The sequence below is a fragment of the Labeo rohita genome, chromosome 18, assembly GCF_022985175.1.
Source record: "Labeo rohita strain BAU-BD-2019 chromosome 18, IGBB_LRoh.1.0, whole genome shotgun sequence".
Classification (NCBI taxonomy): Eukaryota; Metazoa; Chordata; class Actinopteri; order Cypriniformes; family Cyprinidae; genus Labeo; species Labeo rohita.
Window position 1 is genome coordinate 8,051,888 of NC_066886.1, and position 22,038 is coordinate 8,073,925.

Genomic DNA, 22,038 nt, shown 5'->3' on the forward strand with positions numbered 1-22,038 from the left:
GTGCTTTATGAATTGATGTATAAGAATCAATAAGTATCATGCATAGTTTCAGCATTATCTCTTAAAAGTTTATCTTGGATTATTGCAAAATTGTAGGCTATATGATTGGTTCTTTTCCACACAGATCAATGTCCTTACACTGTAAAAAACAATTTGTTAAGTCAGCTTAAAATAATTTGTAACCTGGCTGCCTTAAAATTGTAAGTTCAGTCAACTCGAAAAAAGTTTATTCAACTTGAAATGTTAAATTATACAAAGTGACAGCTTAGATATTTGAGTTGAATCAACTTAAAATTTTAAGGCAGTTGGGTTACTTACCCATCTGTTAAGTTTAGCAAACACAAATATCTAAGTTGTTACTTAGTACAACTTATCATTTCAAGTTGACTAAATTTATTTTAGTTGACTGAACTTAAAATTTTAAGGCAGCAGGGGAACACATTATTTTAAGCTGACTCAACAAATTGTTTTTTATTTTTTACAGTGTACATGCTCTCAGACTAACAGTTATTGAAAATATAATGTCAGCAGTGCTCACAGCTGACTGTGTTACATAAAACACTTTGTGTAGAGCTTCACAGACATGATGAGGAACTTCACAGTTAACTGTTAACAGAATGTAAGCATTAACTAAAACAGCATTAACAGCATAAGCATTCTTTACCTTTAGCTGGTGTGCGCTGACAGGTGGACAGCTGTTGTGGGAGATGCTGTCTTTTTTTAGCCTACATTTCCTTGGAGATTTACTGTACCTCCATACTGACATGGAAGAGTAACTTCACAATATCAATGATGAGAACTATCTCAAGGCCTCTTGTTCACAATCAAGAGCCTGTTTTTGAGATTTAGAGAAATGTCAGAGGAATCGTGAAAGCACATGTGACTAGTGTAAACAGTAGAGTATCAAACATACACAAACAGAGGAAGGTTGAGGAATCAGCGTGTTTTCTGCACACTTAAGTGAGTTAATCTTACCTAATTTAACGTAATTGTATTGTGCTTATAATAATGTAAAAGAATTCATTTTTAAGTACATGTGTTGTGTTGTTTGGTTCCATGCAGTTTCTGTTCCTCATGTGAAACACAGCAGTAAAAACAGATTATTTTATAGCTCTTTTATAGCTCTTTATTTTATTTATTTATTTTAACAGATGTTCTTGACCATTGCAACGTGTCAGCTGGTTAACCATTTACGTTTTGTATTCATATTAAACACTGAAAAAGTGGGTTAGGTGAATGGGTCTAGTGTCACAGGGTAGTGTTTTCTATTCTCATGAATGGTATCATTCTGTTTAACTAGATTTTTCTGAAATTCATTGTCACAATTCTAGGCATTTCTACAGTTTTCTGGGTGGTTGCCATGTGTTTGCACTTGATCAAGTCTTTTTTTTTTTTTTTTTTTTTTTTTTAAATATTGCTTGGGTCACTGCTTCAGTATAACTCTATGGGATTTCTTCACACGTTTTTTTTTCCCACTAGTTCAGTGTAGTGTTATGACAAAACTTGATTTGTTTATTCAGTGTTTGTTTTACACTGTAGTATAGAAGTCCATTTCCACCACTGAATAAAAGAGTAACAAAGGTAATTGTGACTTTTTATCTCGCAATTCTGACTTTTTTTCTCAGAATTGCGAGTTTATATCTTGCAATTCTGACTTCATAGTATGCAATTGCAAGTTATTAACTCAGAATTGTAAGATATAAATTTTCAATTCTGAGAAAATATCTTTTCCCTCTCAAAATTGGACTTTATAACTCACAATTTTGAGTTTATATCTCACAATTCTGAGAAAAAAAGTCAGAAATGCGAGATGCAAACTCTGAAAAAACTTCTGAGAAAAAATCTGAATTGGAAGTTTATATCACACAATTATGAATTTGTAGCTCACGATTGCAAGTTTATATCTCACAATTCAGAGAAGAAAAGTCAGAATTGCAAGTTTGTATCATGCAATTATGTAAAAAAAAAGTCAGAATTGTTAGATTAAAAAGTCAAACAGGCTTCCATACTGTAGTGGGAAAAATTCACCTTTTTTTGTTTAGTTTTTTTAACGCTTAGCTTGCTAGCAAGGTTTAAATTCCATTGATGCATTATTTTTGTGCTGTGACAAACTCAGAACACATATTTTAATTGCTTTACACAGACTGATGTGTTGTGATGTTACAGTGTATCGATAACATACATTGAACTCCAAGTGCATTTAATTTGTCAGTGTCTCCTCTCTGTGTGCAGAAAGCCAGCGGTGTGAGTGACAGGCCTCATCATGCAGCTGCTAGTCGACGCTCTAAAATGGTTCGGAGTCGAGGCGAGTGGACAGTCCGTGTCTGTGTGTCTTTTTCTTCTGTTCCTCAGCCTCCTTTACTGGTGAGTAAAACAATTTCATCACAAGGTTTCCAATTGCAACACAAACACTGTTATTTACAGATTGCAATGGCAGATTTCTTATGACCGATGTTTCTAATGGCATGGTGGGGAGTTACCACTGTGAGATCCAAACAGTTCAGGCTTGTTTTCCTCAGGAGAAGGACAGCGCGATCTGATCAAATTCCAATCACATGTGTCTCCGCACTTATCTTTTAAATGTCTTCCCGTTTGAATGCAGACAGCGTCCAGATTCGGGTCCCCGTTTTACAGTCATGCCAGGGCAAGGCTGAAGGAAATTCATAGTTTCTTGAGCACAAGCCTGTAGCAGTGGAGTAAAATCCTTCAGAGCTGATAAAAATCTTGCAAGGTCAAGTTATAAAACATGTTTTTTTTTAATATTTAGATGTAAAATATGTACTCAATAAGAATTAGAGTGAACTGAATTAAATGAATAGTCCGTGCAAAAATGAAAACTTGCTGAAAATGTGCTCACCCTCAGGCCATCCAAGAAGTTGATGAGTTTGTTTCTTCAACAGAACAGATTTGGAGTAATTCAGCATAACTTGCTCACCAATGGATCGTCTGCAGTCAATGGGTGCCGTCAGAATGAGAGTCCAAACAGCTGATAAAAACAATACCATAATCCACATGACTACAGTCTATCAATTAATGTCTTGTGAAGCACACACACACTTCTTGTGTATGTTTATAGTAAACAAATTAAACATTAAGAACTTTTATACTTCAAATGAGTCCCTTATATTGCTTTTTTTCCTTATATTAACTTTTTCACTGGAGAAAGTGAAATTCATGAAATTAGTTAAAATAGCGACGGTTCGAAATTAAAACAACCTAATGATTTCACCTAAAAAAAAAAGTGCTGGATTGCTTGTTGTGGATTATTGTGATGTTTTTTCAGCTGTTTGGGCTCTCATTCTAACGGCACCCATTCACTGCAGAGGATCCATTGGTGAGCAAGTGATGTAATGCTAAATTTCTCCAAATCTGTTCAAATAAAGTCATCTACTATGAAATCCTTTTTTTTTTTTTTCCCAAATTCCGTTTTATTTTTTTCCTAATTCCTTTTTTCCATTTTAATTTTCCTGGATTCCATTTTTTTTCTTTTTAATTGTCTGGACTCCTTTTTAATGGTTAAATTAGATTTTATAAATCAAAAAGCATGTGTAATTAATTAAAATCATTAAACAATTAAACATCAGTATATGTGAAATGTTTTATTTTTGCCCACTTTATGTTTTATTGTTACCAAATTTTGTGTTCTAGCATGTCTAATTATTTGAATGCATAAAAAGAAGTTTAATTTATTCTTAAACAGCCTTGCGAAATGTTCATTTTTCTCAGGAATTCTGTTTTGTGTACTTGCGTTTTTCTGGTAATCAAATGAAGGCATAAAGCATTAATTTCATTTATCTTTAAATTGATGAAAATTAAACAAATTTTATTTTTTGGCAAGTAAAGGGGATTTACTATTACAATTAAACAAACTGAAGAAATATATGATTATTCCTTAAAATAAGGTTTAAATAATTTTAGTAGTAGTATGTATGTACATATTGCTGGACAATAGTAGTGTATTTCTGCCACAGAGTCTTTATGTTAAAACCAAACTTTTACTTTGACGGGTGACCGTGAATACCTTAAAATTTCTGTGCGTATATGATATGACGACAGTTTACTCAAATGAAATGGTAAAATTCTCATGAAGTGATTCTGAGAGGAGTTCTGGAGATGGTGTTCATGTATTTATGTCCTCATTTAGCGGCAGACACTAATATCAGAGATTTTCTTACTACAGGAAGATAAGAGGGTCTGTATTACTTACTATTGGAGAAAGCGTAACGGTCAACTTGGATCACGTGTCCCTTAATAACCAATCACATTACAGCCTTGACGTCATCGAATTTCAGGAATGAATGAGAAGTGCCGTGAGCTGAATCCCACCTGTCGCAAAAAGAGAGTGACTTCTCTTATAAAACGGCATTTTTTCTGTGGTAAACTCTAAAAGAATTTCAATCCTAAAGTATTGTTTAGTGTAAAACATGTTGAAGATTAGCAGATAGGCTGTCGATTCATTAAATGATAAGCCGCTTTTTCTAAGAAGTTGTTTATTCAGCGTAGTACAGCCTCTCCTCCATTGACATCCATTAAAAAAAATGGCCTCTGGTCTCCTTTCCCACGTACTGTTAGACCGGAAGGGTTAGCTTTAGCCATAACGCTTTTTTGGTTGCAGGCTTGCCATCTAGTGGCTTTGCTAATATCACCGCAAGTGTTACGCACACTTCAGTATGAGTAGTAAACAAAACCGCGTGTCTTTGCCATTCATTAACACAAAGACATGCAGAATTCATATTTAAACAGTCATTTTGCGGCTTAATATTTACAAATATTAGTCCATATCGCAATTTGTTTTAAGTGTAATGAACTACTTTTGATTAATTAATCCAGACTCTGACAAATTCTGTGACATTCCGCATTAAACTGTAAATTCCGTTTTTTATGACTGGGTTCCACGATTCCGAAATAGGGGCCTATTCTTAAATGGCCTAAGGGTGAGTGAATTGTCAGAACTGTTCCTTTAAATTCCATAAAACATACAATAGTCATAATGAAATCATGTGGGGAAAAAATCTCAAAATGTGTAGGGACCTTGTCATTTGAACAAGCAACAAGATTAAATTTTTTATTTGGATTTTATTTTATTTTTATTTCTATGAGGTAAATCTGGCAAAATAGCTGCTTTCTGTTTTTCTTTGAGAATTGATTACTACATCAGTGTCCTCCTGAACTTATAACAAAGATTTGCCTTTGCAAAGTTTAAAGGTGATTTTTACATTTTACACATTATGCATTGTGACAGAGTACCCCACTTTTGTTGGTTCCCAACTAAATGTGTCTTTTTATTGTAAGACATTGACAAATGTATGGAAATATACCAAGAAAAAAACCCCCAAATCTAGTTACTTCTAGTGTAATGCATGTTGTTGTTTTTTTTTCTGCAGCATTCAGCAGCACTTTATAGACAGTGACATGATTGCAGAAGACAGCAGTGGCCTCAAAAACAATACAGTGACTTTAAACAAAAGTGCTCAGCTTTTAAATAAAGGATTATTTAAACGCTCCTCTTGTAATGCAGTGACTCAGGCAGAGTTGCAGGTCTCTATTCAGGTTATATTTAGTTTTCCGTATCAGAACTTTATTACAGCGTTGGAATCAGTGAATTTAATTACAGCCATTTTTACAGGGCTTAGTCACACCCTTCCTTCTGAAACGTTTATATTGTCACCTTTAACAGAGAAAGAGCATGTTCTCATGTTGTCCATAGCAACAGAAGTGCTCTGGACAACAGCTTGCAGGTTAATTAAGGTTTAGGAAGAACTTAAGCCAGTCTGAAAAGATAAGTGTCTTTCCTTGCTGTTAAATGCTAAGGTATTCTTATTCTTTTACAGCCGTTGTGATGCTTACATAGTGGTGATCACACTTAAGGATCATTGCTTTGTTTAGTGGAGCCATGACCTGTGGCATCATATATTGCATTACTATTCATTCAAATCCTTGGGGATTTTTTTTTTCAGTCAACTGCAGCTGCAGTTAGTTTCATTTAAGGTAAAGTACTTCAAGTGTTTTTTGCTGGAGTAATTTTTTTCAAGGTTATCTAAAAAATTCAATTATAGGTTATATAAGGTTTTCTATGAAATTCAAATTATTGCAGAAAATGTATCAGTGGAATATTAAAGAGAAATGGTACTTTCCAAGAATATGCAAAATATTTTTTAAATAGCATTGGAGACTTATATATAAATATTTTACATTTACATTTACATTTACATTTAGCAGACGCTTTTAGCCTGACGCAGTACATGTAGCAAAGTTTTTTTTAAATTATACAATAAATAAAAAGAAAACAGATAGAATAGAAAAACAAAAAGCAAGCTAGTGTTAGAGGCTTTACAAAAAGAACAAAGAAGCTAGTGTTCATTTTTTTTTTTAAGAAAACAAGCAGTAAGTAAAACTAATAGAGTATAAATCTGAAAGGGCAAGGTTTGTTTGTTTTTTTTAACACAGTTAATACGCTGGCCTCACCCCCAGACCTGTATATTATCTTATATTTCATACAGTTGACTGTTGACAAATGATGCAGTAATGCCTTAAAATTCAAGATATTGGGGAAGAAATGCTCCTGTATGAGTTGTTGTTTCATATTTTTATATATATACACTGACCAAAATGCTAAACGCAACACTTTTGTTTTTGCCCCCATTTTTCATGAGCTAAACTCAAAGATCTAAGATTTTTTCTGTGTACACAAAAGGCCTATTTCTCTCAAATATTGTTCACAAATCTGTCTAAATCTGTGTTGGTGAGCACTTCTCCTTTGCCGAGGTAATCCATCCACCTCACTTGTGTGGCATATCAAGATGCTGATTAGACAGCATGATTATTGCACAGGTGTGCCTTAGGCTGGCCACAATAAAAGGTCACTCTAAAATGTGCTTTTACTGTATTGGGGGGTCAGTATCTGGTGTGACCACCATTTGCCTCACTCAGTGCAACACATCTACTTCACATAGAGTTGATCAGGTTGTTGATTGTGGCCTGTGGAATGTTGGTCCACTCCTCTTCAATGGCTGTGCGAAGTTGCTAGATATTGGTAGGAACTGGAACACGCTGTCGTATACGCCGTTCCAGAGCATCCCAAACATTTTCAATGGGTGACATGTCCAGTGAGTATGCTGGCCATGCAAGAACTGGGATGTTTCCAGCTTCCAGGAATTGTTTACAGATCCTTGCAACATGGGGCCGTGCATTATCATGCTGCAACATGTGGTGATGGTCGTGGATGAACGGCACAACAATGGGCCTCAGGATCTCGTCACGGTATCTCTGTGCATTCAAAATGCCATCAATAAAATGCACCTGTGTTCGTTGTCCATAACATACGCATGGCCATAACATAACCCCACCGCCACCATGGGCCACTCAATCCAAAACGTTGACATCAACAAACCGCTCACCCACACAATGCCATACACGCTGTCTACCATCTGCCCTGTACAGTGAAAACTGTGATTCATCCGTGAAGAGAACACCTCTCCAAAGTGCCAGACGCCATCGAATGTGAGCATTTGCCCACTCAAGTTGGTTACGACGACGAATTGCAGTCAGGTCGAGACTCTGATAAGGACGACGAGCATGCAGATGAGCTTTCCTGAGATGGTTTCTGACAGTTTGTGCAGAAATTCTTTGGTTATGCAAACCGATTGTTGCAGCAGCTGTCAGGGTGGCTGGTCTCAGACAATGCTGGATGTGGAGGTCCAGGGCTGGTGTGGTTACACGTGGTCTGCGGTTGTGAGGCCGGTTGGATGTACTGCCAAATTCTCTGACACACCTTTGGAGATGGCTTATGGTAGAGAAATGAACATTCAATTCAAAGACAACAGCTCTGGTGTATATATATATATATATATATATACAGTGTGTGTGTATTACTTTCATTATATTATATTGTATTATATTATATTATATTATAATTAATAGTACTATTTACTAAATACAAAATATTTTAAAATAATTAGTAACAATTAAATTATTATTACAATTTTGGTAACAGCATTGCAAACCTTATAGAAAATTTATATATAAAAGATATAAAATAATATATAAAACAATAAGAGGAAAAGTATTAGGCCCTTTGTTGCACCCTAGTTTAAAGGGATGTAACATTATTTAAGAAATTTAAAAGATTCAAGGAAATGCTAGACATAATAAAGAGATTCAATAAACATAAGACAGAATCAGACAGTGATCCACTGCCTTTTCCCTCCATGGGGTACAAATGCTATCCCTGTTATTTAACTTTTAGCAGTCTTAGACACACACATTTTTGTTTTAGAACAAGTAAATTCCTGTCTGTTGGCAGAGGCACGACTGTCATTCACAGTGGACTTAAAGAGGTTAGTTATGTAAGGGCTCACTCATTCTGTCACAGTGCAAATGGAGATTTATATCAGGGGATGAAGCCTTTCTGCACAGGGCCACTATGACAAAGAGAGTTTAAAAAAGTAAGGATTTCAAGGATTGTATATCAATAAGCATTTTGGGCCGGTCCCAAGGCAGAAATAAGCCATATTAGAGGATTAGACCCTGATTTGAGACTTGACTGCACTGTTAAATATAAGCCTTGTTTCCTTGAGACGCTGCTTGTCAAACACACAAACTTAAAATACAAAAGACGCAGTGTTACGGAACAAAACTTTCTAATCAATAAAGGAGCCAAGTCCTCTGAGGTCATCCTGGTATAAAGGAGAACACTATTTATTTGCGTCAAACTTGCAATTGATATGGTAAATTTGTTAAAATGCAGCAAAATATGGTTTGGAAAAGTACGTTATATTTGCAAAGGACCCTCCTGAACTACCAGCACATTTCATTTTACTTCAGACAAAGAATTGATCTTCAGTACGAAAGGTTTTAGCTTATATAAGAGGCCAGTTTGGCCCGGTAGATTGAAGGGTTTTACAATGACAGGGCCTTCAGAGTGTTTGCAATTGCCAGAATGTGAGGAAAGCATGATTAGCAGTGAGCTGAACTTTTTTTGAACTCTGTCCCCTTCTGCCTCATTACGCATAAAGGCATGATGAGAGGGGACTGGAGACAGCCACGGCGTCACCTACTGGTAAATCAATCTGTTAGGTTCAGCCCTCTACGTTTCAGACATTGATATTGCAAAAAAGGTTATTAGGGTTGCTTGACAACACAACATGAGCAGCTGAACGTCTGTTGTTCTGTAAATTGGATAATAATCATATCTAAATTTGGACGGTCTATGTTAATGCCTGCTTTAGTGGCCTGTGTGGGAATGCTGAGAAAGCATCATTGCATTACGTTATGAATCATTTTCATTAAAGTGAAATTCAGCTTGTGTAGTAAAAACATTTGAGTTACGCTTCCAAGATTTTTAATGTTTTTTTAAACCTGTATTTGTTTGATCTAATGTACAGCAAAAACAATAATTGTGAAATATTTTTACTATTTAAAATATCTGCTTTCTATTTGAATACATTTTTTAAAATGTTATTTATTCCTGTGATCAAACCTAAGTTTTCTAAATTACTCCAGTCACATGATCCTTTAGAAATCATTCTCAATATGCTGATTTGCGGTTCAAGAAACATTTTATCACTTTTTTTCAGGATTCTTTGAACTTTTTATTCATCAAAGAAACCTGAAAAAATTCTACTCAGTTGTTTTTAACATAATAATAATAAATGTTTTTTGAGCTGCAAGTCAGAATATTAGAATGATTTCTGAAGAATCATGTGACTGGAGTAATGATGCTAAAAATTCAGCTTTGAAATCACAGGAATAAATTACATTTTAAAATATATTCAAATAGAAAACAACTATTTTAAATAGTAAAAATATTTCAAAATTTTACTGTTTTTGCTCTACTTTGGATTAAATAAATGCAGGCTTGGTGAGCAGAAGCATTAAAACATTAAAAATCTTACTGTTAAAAAAATTTTGACTAGTAGTGTACATACTTATGTATAACCTGTATCTGCTTGTGTAGATGCCTTCATGCAAACTATAGATGTATGATATATCAGCACCATATTGGTTGTCAGTCAGCGAATATTAGAAATTTTGGGTTTTATTTATTTGTATGATATAATCAGTTTTTCATATTGTTCATTATATTTTCTGAATAAATAAACATGTAGCATGTTCTGACATGTATGTTTGATTGGCTTTTAGCATGGCTGGGTTTTGACACAAATTTCAAGATTCAATTTGATTTTGATTCACAAGCTTGTAATTTGATTTCCGATTCGATTCTATATAGATTATTTCGCATACGGATTTCGGTGAGTTGTACTCTATTTTAACATAGTTTTGGATGTTTATTAATGTTTATTTCGCACTGAAACTGATATTAATATGGAGAAGATGATCAGTTCATTTGCAATTCGCGCTTCCGCCTCTCTTGAACTGAGGCGCTACAGCCATTTCTTACAATAAACAGCGCCAAAATGACATTTATTGTTTGAATACTGTAATAAAATGGACAGAATATGACACCTGAGACTCATATCAGAAGTAACAAAGCTCAAAGCTTATAGCGATTTATTAGATGTGAGGCGTGCTGTGTTCCCTTCATTAACTGAAAACAGTCTAGACTAATCGATTCTTGAGATTTAAGATTAATATGCAGCAAAATATGAGTTTTAGAATGACATTTTAAAAATGTCCTTTTATTATAGATTCCAGCTGTTTTGATTTTATCTAATAGCATAATATATTCCGAAATATAATTAGGTGTGTTAGTTTGACCTCTGTCATTTCTCCTTTCTTATGAAGGACAACTTAACTAAGAAGTAACATAGCTTACCCGCTCTTCCCTATGTAAAGGTTAACGCACTCATTCCTACAGATCATCTTCTGTTGTTCCTGTTCATTGCATTCAAAATGCATCTCCTTCCTCATATTGTAAATTCCCTCTTCTGTGAAACCTGAGAAGTTTGTTTTCGTCTCTTATTGAAAACTTGCTAATCCTTCTCACTTTACAGGCTGTGAATATAGGGGCCTTGTGACCATGACCGAATCTCTCCACTGGCAAGGCTGAGTGGAGAAGATGACATCTTCTAATAGATCCTCTCATAAAATTTAAGAGACAGAGTCGAGTGCGAACCCATCTGTCACCCTTTGGACTGCATAAACAACGGGCACCATTTCAGAAAGGTCACGCACTTGCAGTAGATGTGTGACATCTGCTGTGATATCATATGGACTCCTTCTCTGCTTCACTTTAGAGCTCTTTTGGATCATTGCAGGAGTCTATTAAAACTCTTAATCCTTGTGCATGACGTTATTAAAGTATTTAAACGCATGCAGACAGCCTGAGATGTTAGGTTATGATTCACATAGATTTAACAGTCACCCCATGCGATCTGTATTTAATTTTATATTGAATTCAGATCCTACTCTAGCTGTGGTATTGTGGTTACAGTTTGGACTGGTTACTAAGAGGTAGCTGGTTTTATTCCCACAAGAATAAAGCAATCAACATTTTGCCCTTGAGGAAGACACTCTAACCCAGATGGTCCAAGGAGATTATCTGTACAAAAACAACAAAAAAGTTTTTTCCTCTGAATCAGGAAAGACATACGCTCAGATCAAGCACTGTCTAGATGCAAAAACAGTGCTAAACAAATAAGTTTGTAGATTTTAAAGTGAGAGGACAACAAGGGAGTTTTTCACTTTAGAAGGCGTTATTAGGGCCCTATAAAATCATTTTATTTTTATTTTCCAAACTTTTTTCCATTTAAATTTTCTTTTTTCTAGACTCTAGACTTTAATGGTTCAATTTAATTTTATTAATCAAAGAGCAATCAATTGAAATCATGAAACTATTTTATTAATATTTTATATATATATATGTGTGTGTGTGTGTAATATTATTATTATTATTTATTTATTTATTTATTTTTTACAAAATTCTGTGTGTTCCATTAATTTTCTAAATTTAAAAAAAATATTTTATTATTAATTTAATTCTTGTTTTTTTGTTGTTTTTGTTTTTTTTTTCAGAAATACTGTGTTGTATATATTTACATTTTTCTGGTAAATAAATTCTGGCAAATAATTTTTCTGGTAAATAAAAAAAATAATGTTTTATTAGTAGTAAATTTATTACTAGTAGTTGTTTGTATATGATATGACGGTAGTTTTGGTTTATTAATATTCAGTCCATATCGCAATTTGATTTAAGTGAACTGACATATGTTTGATTTATTTATCCAAAGTTTAACAAATTCCGTGACATTCCATGTTATACAGTAAATTCCATTTTTATGACTGGATTCCACGATTCTGTCCGTGTTTTCCGCATCGCAGAAACCATAGGGCCCTACATTATTATGATTTATCGACTCATAATTTGGCCAGAACCAATGGTTTAAGGTTTTAGGGTAAAATAGATCTGTTTAGTACAAACACACAGATTTTCACTTAATAATGTTAATTGATGGACTGTAGTCGTGTGGATCACTTGTGAATTATTGTGATGTTCTTATCAGCCGTTTGGACTCTCATTCTGATGGCACCCATTCACTGCAGAGGATCCCTTTTAAATATTTTTGTTATTTTTAGGTGAACTATTCTACTCAGTTAGGTTTTCACTGCATAGTTTACTGAAAGTCCATGGAGTCCAAATGTTTTATTATATCTACAAATTATTGTTTTGAGTGTAATGTGGCACGTAAAGCCGTGTTATATTGTGAATATATTCACAGCTGAAGGAGCTGCCTTTTACCCATAATGTATCACAGCCTCTTGCACTTTATTTCTTTAGTAGAGCACATTTAAGAACATTTGGTGCTCCGTGTGTGTTTGCTTGGACTAAAATTCCTCATCCATAACTGCAACTTTCTTTCTTTCCTCTCACTGTAGTAAAATCCCATGGTGCTAGATTGTCTGTTCCCTCTGGGTCCCCGGTAGCCCAATCTTAGTGGCTATCTTTGCCCTCCAACGTGAAACCTCCATTCAATGCTGATTGCATCAAGCTGTGGACAGCTGACTTGGCAGCAAGGCACTTGCTCACACTGTTTGACTTTCTTTGTCATTGGCCAGCCTGTGGAATAGTTATTGTTTAATTGAGGGCCGTTGGACAGCTCATCCATCACAGATGTTAATCATATCAAACGTTCGCACCTCCCTGAGAAGCTGCTACGCTCCTCCGTTTCCACGGTGACGGGCACCTAATAAATCTAAATATGGTAATCTACTCTAATTTCACCCAGATCCACCCTCCGCTGTAAATGAGCTCGCCGCCGTGCAAGACCGCCGCTAAGATAGGCCAGCTAATATGGAAATGGAGTACCCTAGCACACACCATTAAAATCTGTAACCAAATTGTCTTGACACCTCATGCTGCAGATGTGTGGGGAGAGAGTTATGCGTAGATTAAATCTCAAATTGCACAATTGTTATTCGATTATGAAGTGGCGAAAGTCAGCAGTCGCTTTCCTCAGGATCTAGGTGTTGTTTGCATTGCTATAAAGCGCCAGAAAGCGACTGACAAGCCCTCCTGCAGCTTGCATTAATGCACTGTCGCTATGATATGATTTCACATTAGATCATCTTTCTGTAGTTCCTAAAATTTCTTTTTTTCCTGCCTGTGGCATCTTATGGAATTAATGAAGTACAAGTAGGGTCTTGAAGCAACCTTGATAAGAATCAGAAGCCAGTCATACCCTGGTCATTAGATTGAAAGGTTTAAAAATTAAAATTCTGTCATTAATTACTCACCCTCATGTCGTTCCAAATCTGTAAGACCTTCGGTTATCTTCAGAACACAAATTAAGATATTTTTGATGAAATCCGAGAGCTTTCTGACCCTCCAGGACAGCAAGGGTCCTTCCACGTTCAAGGTCCAGAAAGGTACCAAGAACACTGACAAAATAGTCCATGTGACATCAGTGGTTCAACTGTAATTTTATCAAGCTACGAGAATACTTTTTGTGTGCAAAAATAACGACTTTAATCAACAATTCTTGCAGCACTGATGTCAATATTATGTTGATGTTCTTGGTACCTTTCTAGACTTTGAACGTGTCAGTTGCTTCGCTGTCTATGGAGGGTCAGCGAGCTCTTGAATTTCATCAAAAGTATCTTAATTTGTGTTCCGAAGATGAACAAAGGTCTTACAGGTTTGGAACGACATGAGGGTGAGTAATTAATGACAGAATTTTCATTTTTGGTTAAATATCCCTTTAAATTAGGTTTAAAGAGTGAAAAGCTCTCATTTTAAAAGAGTGATTCATCTAAAACTATGCCATTATTTACTCGTTGTTGCGTTGTTCCAAACCTGTATGACATTCTTTCTTCTGTAGAACATAAAAGTAGTGGTTTCGAAGAGGTAGTTTCGTATGATAGCTTTCTGTGAATAAAACAGACCAAAATTATAGTTATTACTCACCTCCAGTAAGCTGATGACTGACCGCATTGAGTCAGTGAGTTGTGAACCGAATCAAATCATGAATGAATCGTTCAGACAACAGATTCATTTAAAAGATCAGAGTCAAAAGAACAGTTACAGATAAAATTAAGAATGAATCATTCTGGCTATGGGTTGGGTGATATGACCAAAATCTTATATCACAACATGAGCAATTTTATTTTACGGTCACAGTATAGTTACAGTTGAAGACGAAAGTTAAACATCTTGCAGAATCTGCAAAATGTTAATTATTTGACCAAAATAAGAGGGTTCATACAAAATGCATGTTAATTTTTACTTAGTACTGACCTGAATAAGATATTTCACATAAAGATGTTTACATATAGTCTACAAAAGAAAATAATGACCCTGTTCAAAAGTTTATGTACACTTGATTTTTAATGCTGTGTTGTTACCTGAATGATCTGCAGTTTAGTGATAGTTGTTCATGAGTCCCTTGTTTGTCCTGAACAGTTAAACTGCCCGATGTTCTTCAGAAAAGTCCTTCAGGTCCCACAATTCTTTGGTTTTTCAGTATTTTTGTATATTTTAGCCCTTTCCAACAATGACTGTATGATTTTGAGATCCATCTTTTCACACTGAGGACAACTGAGGGACTCACTGAGGTTCAAACACTCACTGATGCTCCAGAAGGAAAAACAATGCATTAAGAGCCAGGGGGTGAAAAATTTTGAACGGAATGAGGATGTATACATTTCTCTTATTTTGCCTAAACATCTTTTTTTTTTTTACCATGTAGTCAATAATGCATTTCATTCTGAAGCTACAGAAGATACTTCACGTTCACCAGAAGACAAAATAAGTTAAATACACAATGATCTTCAGATTCCAAAAGTTTTCACCACCTCCCACACTTTCAATGCACTGTTTTTCCTTCTAACAAGGGATGAAACGATACCACTTTTTTACAAACCGATACGAGTATGAGTATTTTCATTTGTGTACTTACCAATACCTGATACTTCTTAGATTTGGTTTCAATGAAAGTGCAATTAATTTGGAGGGAGGTTTTATTTTTTGTCTATAGTAAGGTTGAATACAAAAATCTTTAACAGAAGGCTATTCCAAGCCAAAAATATACACATCTTTTTGGTTTTAACAAAAAAGGCAATGTCATCGTTTTAGACAAAATGTAAACATAACCAGATAAAGGAAATGAAAAGTGCTGCATAGTTAACACACCCAACTTAACAAAATAGGAACAGAACTATTACTCATTAGCATTCAGTTACACAAAGTCTCAAAACTCCTGCTCCTGCCTCCTGCTTTTAAGTACACAAACTTTCACTCAAACTATGTGGCACTATTCTACTATTAAACAAATCAACACACTATGTTGTTAAATGACTATTAACAAACAATGTCGCAAGAATATGTATACTGTTTGTTGATTTACTTCATTTATCAAATAGATCCAGTCAAACCAAAATGTATTCAGATACCTTTTCTCACATTATCAGAAATTTTCACATTATCATAAACTGTGTCCTGCACCCACTTTGATATATAACAAAAATCAAAAATTAGGTGATGTATATCTGGTGTTTTTTGTAATTTTTGGTTTGACTATATATACACTTAATTATGCCCATTAAAATATGTTTTGTTACTTTCACAGTTCAATTTTTTTTTTTTTTACATCATCTTTAATTTAATAGCATTAAACTGCTGCATTGCAGCAGCTCAGTACTGTAATCATGCATTTTGTTGTAATAATGCAGGGAACCACTCATTATGAATCTCCTAACTCTGATATTTTCAGAAATGTATGCTGCTATTTGGGCTATAATCTAAAGAGACTCAAATAATGCAGAAACACTCATGAAGCCAGCAAAACATGCGCAACGCGCTCAAGTACAGTACATTCTAGCGCATTTCAGAAAGACTGCTAGTTTCACTTTTGGTGTACAGTCGTGTCTGCTTAAGGTTGAAAATAAATGACGTTTATAGTGAATGCCTCTATAAATTTTGTTTCGTATTTACGAATTTGTTTTAATCCAAATGATGCGTGTGCTAAGTGAGCGAACATCAATAAAGATCACGCAACAAAAGTGCGCTCTCTCTTTCTCTCTCTCTCTACCATTAAATAACTTGTGCATTGCTTTACTTACTTGTTTTTGACATATCCGACTGAACTACAAACTTTACAGTGATCTTTCCGTGCCGCCGCGTGCTCAATCCACTCTGCGTGCTTTGCCTATCAGCTCGCGCGCACCAGCTATACAAGCGTTGATGTTTAACATTATATTACTTGCATACATATACTTCGTAGACATCCTTAATCTCTAATACCTCCATTCTGCTCTCTGTTGTTCTGTTGTCAGTGTTTCTTTGCCTGAGTACGCACTTGTCACATGCTGTGTGGTATCGGCATTTGGTATCGGGGCATTTTAACAAGTACGAGTACAGGAGCTCAGTAGTGCATCCCTACTTCTAACACATCAGTGAGCGTTTAAACCTTCTGTAATAGTTGCCTATGAGTCCCTCAGTTGTCCTGAGTGTGAAAAGATGGATCTGAAAATCATACAGTCATTCAAAAATCATACAATCGTACAAAAAACCCAAGCTCACTGAAGACAAGTAAACAGTCAGCGACTAGATAAGAATAAAAAACTAATTACAAGCAATAGGACATAAAAAAACTACAGTAGAACAAATAATTAAGAAAAGCTACATTGTATAATCAAATGCATATCCTTCACTGTTAAATTAAATAAACATTTCTTCTTATTGAAGTTGAGCAGTGAGAGATTTTCTCTCTTTTGTTGTCTGATTAACATGACTGACAAACAGCAGGAATATTAGACTGCTATCACTTTAAGAGCTGCCCAATATACTGTTACATGTGTTTTCTTTCTCAGCTGTTTGCTTTCACTTAAGACCTAAATTACTGTGTTTATAAGGATACTTGCAAAGATGGGCATTTTGACATATACAAGTGTGTGTATTCAACCGTTCAACGCCTATAAAGTGCTCGCATATAGTGAAATTAGTTCCCTTTCGCTGCTGACTACGTTTCAACGGCTGAAAATTACTTGTTTTTAAACCGCAATGCTTAAAAATGCATGCAAATGAGACGTTTTCACGACCACGTAGCACAGCAGCATCACATGAAAATCTCTACCGGTTGACAAATTTCTACCAGGTAATTGTGTCTACCGATGCATCGTCCACCCCTATAAGTCCAGCAAAAGATTTGTTGAAAAGATCTCAGTGAATAATGACTCAGCTATTGTATGGCTTCAGAAGACTTGAAATATAGAGCATGACCAGTTTTATGAAACTTTTATGGTGCTTATGTCCTTTTTGAAGCTCATTATTAAAGCCTCACTTCCTTTCCATAGTAATTCCAGGGATCAGTACATTATTCAAAATGTCTTCACAGCAGAAAGAAAAATGGGTTTAGAACAACATAAGGGAGAGTAAATAATGACACTGTCAAATAATGTTTCAAAAATGATAAATAATGACAGAATTTGCAGACGAGCTGTTCCTTAAGCCACTGTCCTTTTACATCACGTCTGCGAGTTTCAGATTGATACAGACTCTCTCAGCCGTCTTTAACAAGTCAGTGTGGCGAGACATGCCGTAGTCCCTGCTGAGGGCTGGAAATAGCACCGTGTTTTGTGTGGAAAGGCTTGGAAGAACAGGATTGGGTCCTGGGGAGGTGTTATGGAACCGGAGGGACTCACATGACTAATGCCGACGAGAGAGATGTCACAGCAGGCCCGTTCGCACGTCTATTTTAGCGCCATTTTTCAGCCTATTTTTGGTTATTGTTGTCTCACAGCTGGCTACACATGTGCACCTGCACACACAATGCACTTCAGCAGAGAGGAGGTGACAGGGCAAGATATACTTCTTTTCAAATTGCCTTCTCTCTTGGTTTATTCCTTTTTTCCTTTCTCTTCATTTTAAAGAAGCACACTGATGAATGGTTGAGCACTGAAATGACACATGAACTCCTTCCTCTCCAGCCTGACAAGGAGTGGAGCCGTAACGAGGGAAAAGTGTTTGTATGTTTAATAAAGGCTGGTATGCTGAATTGTAAGTGCATGTCGCCTAGTGATGAGAGGAATTAGAAGTCATTAAAAAAACCCTCTGAACTCAGTGAGGGGCTTTTAACATGCAGCCATTAGTTTGCATAGCACGACGACACGGGTCGGTAAACAAGAATATCTTACATCATCAACTGTGTAGGTTGGTTATCTCTGCTACAAGCGGCACTCGACAATCCCTCTGGGTACAGTAACAGCACAAAACTTTGTTAAAATAGATGTCTACATGAATGCGTCTCCAGCTGTGCACAAATCAAATGTAAATACGGCATGCGGTAAATGTTCAATAATAGCTATTTACTGACTGACACGAAAGCTGCACGCCGTTCGCTCGATGATCTACATCAATAGCTAGAGAAGAGGATCCATTTGAAAGAGGTTTATAGACCAAAATTAGTATGTGCAGTAATGTAGGCGGTAATGCCTACAGAATATCACATAACAGTTGATATAGTACTTCACCCAATTTGTTTTTCATCTTTTATTTGGAACTCAAACCAATAAATGGAACTCATAACAAATAAATCGTGTATCTTTTATTGATCAATTTTAACTGCTGAGAAGATAATATTATTTATTGTTTTATAGAATGAAAGAAACGATAAGCTTATGAAACAGTACTTTTTTTAAATAAATGATCAATTCTGAAAAAAAGTCCAAATTGTGTTTATAGCTCGTAATTCTGAATTTATAACTCACAATTGCGAGTTTATTTCTGACTTTATAACTCACAGTTGCGAGTTTCTATCAGGCAATTCTGAGAAAAAAGTCGCAAATACTTTTTTTATTTTTTTAATCAGTGGCAGAAACGGGCTTCCATAAATTTTGCCTTTGGCTATTCTAGCTAAAATTATTCATTTAAAAGCTTATTAAACAGTATTTGGATTTTTTAAAATGATTATTATTTGTACAGTACTGAATTACCTAATAGTTTTGTAGAAAGAACTCTTTTATGCTTACCAAGGCTGCATTTGTTTGATCTAAAGCACAGCAAAAAACAGTAAAATATTTTTACTATTTAAAATGACTGTTTTCTATTTGAATATATTTTAAAATGTAATTTATTCCTGTGAACAAATCTAAATTTTCAGCATCATTACTCCAGTCTTAACTCTCACTTGGTCCTTCAGAAATCATTCTAATATGTTGATTTGCTGCTCAAGAAACATTTCTTATTATTTTTAATGTTGAAAATGGTTGTGCTGCTTGATATTTGGTAGAAATCATGATATATTTTATTCAGAATTCTTGTAAAAGTCTTTATTGTTGATTATATTCATCAAGGATGCATTAAATTGATGACAATTGTTTTTTTTTCTTTAAAAACAATAGTTTTACTGACCCTAAACTTTTGAATGTTTATATAAACTTTTGAGTGTAAATATCACGTACCTCTAATGTATGTATGATAATGCAGGTCGATTTTCATTGTGAGCCACTGAGTCCTGCGTGCCATTGATTATGTGACAGGGTGAAATCTTTGAAATGCGTAGCTGTGAGCGTGTGTCAAACTGGACGGCCCTGTATGAGCCCCCGTGTGTGTGAATGACACAATCTAATTTGTGTTTCTTACTGAGATTAAGAGGATTTCAGGCTGAGACCTTGCCGATCCTGTAGTGTCTGGTTTCAGATAGTGGCATTGGTATTTTGTATGAGATGATAACGAGGAATCTGCTCCTCATGGTAATTAGGATCGCAACGGTACCAGTAGTTGATACCAGTGTTATGCAAAATTCAAAATTGAAGAACTGAATTGAAGTTGAATTTAATTGGGTACAACGAGAGTTGGAATGACAGGAAGAGGGATTCTAAGAAATTCAACGCAGGTCATTCACTTTTGGAAATGAAGCATTCTTCCAACACAAAATTGAGTCTGTTAAATTTGATTTACTAGTTTTAGTAAATGCTATTACCATTCCGTTGTTATATCTACGTAATGCAAACTCACAATTCTACGGAAGCCCATTTCCTTCACTGAATAAAAAAATAAATAAAAGAAGTTAATTGCAACTTTTTATCTCACAGTTCTGACTTTTTTTTCCTTAAAATTGCTTGATATAAAATTGCAATAGCAAAGTCGAAAAAAAGTTTGAATTCAGAAGTCAGAATTCCGAAATATAAACACAATTCTGAGAACATATCAGTCTTTTTACCCCTCAAAATTGGACTTTATATCTCAAAATTCTGAGGAAAAAAGTCATTGTGAGAGCAAAAGTCAGAATTGAAATATAAATTTGCATTTGCAAGAAAAAAAAAGTCAGAATTGCAAGTTTATAATTAGCATTTGTTTATATTATAGTTTATATCACGCAATTCTGACTTTAACCTGCAATTGTGAGGTAATATCACGCAATTTTGACTTTATAACTCGCAATTGTGAGTTTAAATCACATCATTTTGACTATAACTCGCAATTTTGAGTTTATATCACACAATTTCAACTATAACTCGCAATTGTGAGTTTGTAATGCACAATTCTGACTTTAACTCACAATTGTGAGTTTATTTCACATAATTTTGCCTATAACTCGCAATTGCGAGTTTATATCTCACAATTCTAACTTTATAACTCGCAATTGAGTTTATATCACATAATTTTGACTATAACTCACAATTGTGAGTTTATATCACACAATTTTGACTATAACTCGCAATTGCGAGTTTATATCTCACAATTCTAACTTTGTAACTTGCAATTGTAAGTTTATATCGCACACTTTTTGTTATAACTCGCATTTGCGAGTTTCTACCATGCAATTCTGAGAAAAATGTCTGAATTGTGAGTTTATATCTTGTAATTCTGACTTTATAACTCGCAATTGTGAGTTTGTATCGCACAATTCTGACTTTATAACTCGCAATTGCGAGTTTATATCGCACACTTTTTGTTATAACTCGCATTTGCGAGTTTCTACCATGCAATTCTGAGAAAAATGTCTGAATTGTGAGTTTATATCTTGTAATTCTGACTTTATAACTCGCAATTGTGAGTTTGTATCGCACAATTCTGACTTTATAACTCGCAATTGCGAGTTTATATCGTGCAATTCTGAGAAAAAATTCTGATTTGTGAGTTTATATCTCACAGTTTTGTCTTTGTAAGTTTCTATCACAATTCTGAGGGAAAAAAGTCAGAATTGTGTTTATATCTTGCATTTCTCACTTTATAACTCGCTGGTTTGAGTTTATATCATGCAGTTCCCTTTCAGTCAGTCACGTTTGACGTTCCCTCCTTCAGGGAATGAGGGTTACATACGTAACCGAGACTTTCTGACTTATAATTTACAGTTAATTTACAATTGTGTGTTTGTATCATGCAATTCTGAGAATTCCGAATTATGTGTCGATACTAACACCAGTGAATCATCATGAGATTTAAAAATCTATCATTATACACCTTAGATGTTCTTGTACAAATGAATAAATAGTAATATTGTCCTTATGTGATACTATCTTTAAACCTTTTGTTCAAAGCGGCTCATGTTACTTGTGTCAAGAGGTGCAATGATGTAAAAAGTTTATTTTAAGAGGTTTTCATCATGGCAATTCTGTAATAAGAAACATTCACTCTGCATT

The 22,038-nt window shown here is 34.9% G+C and overlaps 1 protein-coding gene across 2 annotated transcripts in view; it reads left to right on the forward strand.

Moving 5' to 3' along the window:
- tbxas1 (thromboxane A synthase 1 (platelet)) overlaps positions 1-22,038 on the forward strand; it is a 91,736-nt gene that overhangs the window by 503 nt on the left and 69,195 nt on the right. The window contains exon 2 of one of the 2 annotated variants that reach the window (XM_051134616.1): positions 2,233-2,364. In XM_051134616.1, coding sequence (XP_050990573.1) covers positions 2,264-2,364 — 101 coding nt within the window. In that variant the 5' untranslated portion in view covers positions 2,233-2,263. Of the gene's footprint in view, positions 1-2,212; positions 2,365-22,038 lie in introns of those variants that run through there. The other variant, XM_051134617.1, reaches the window with a different exon arrangement.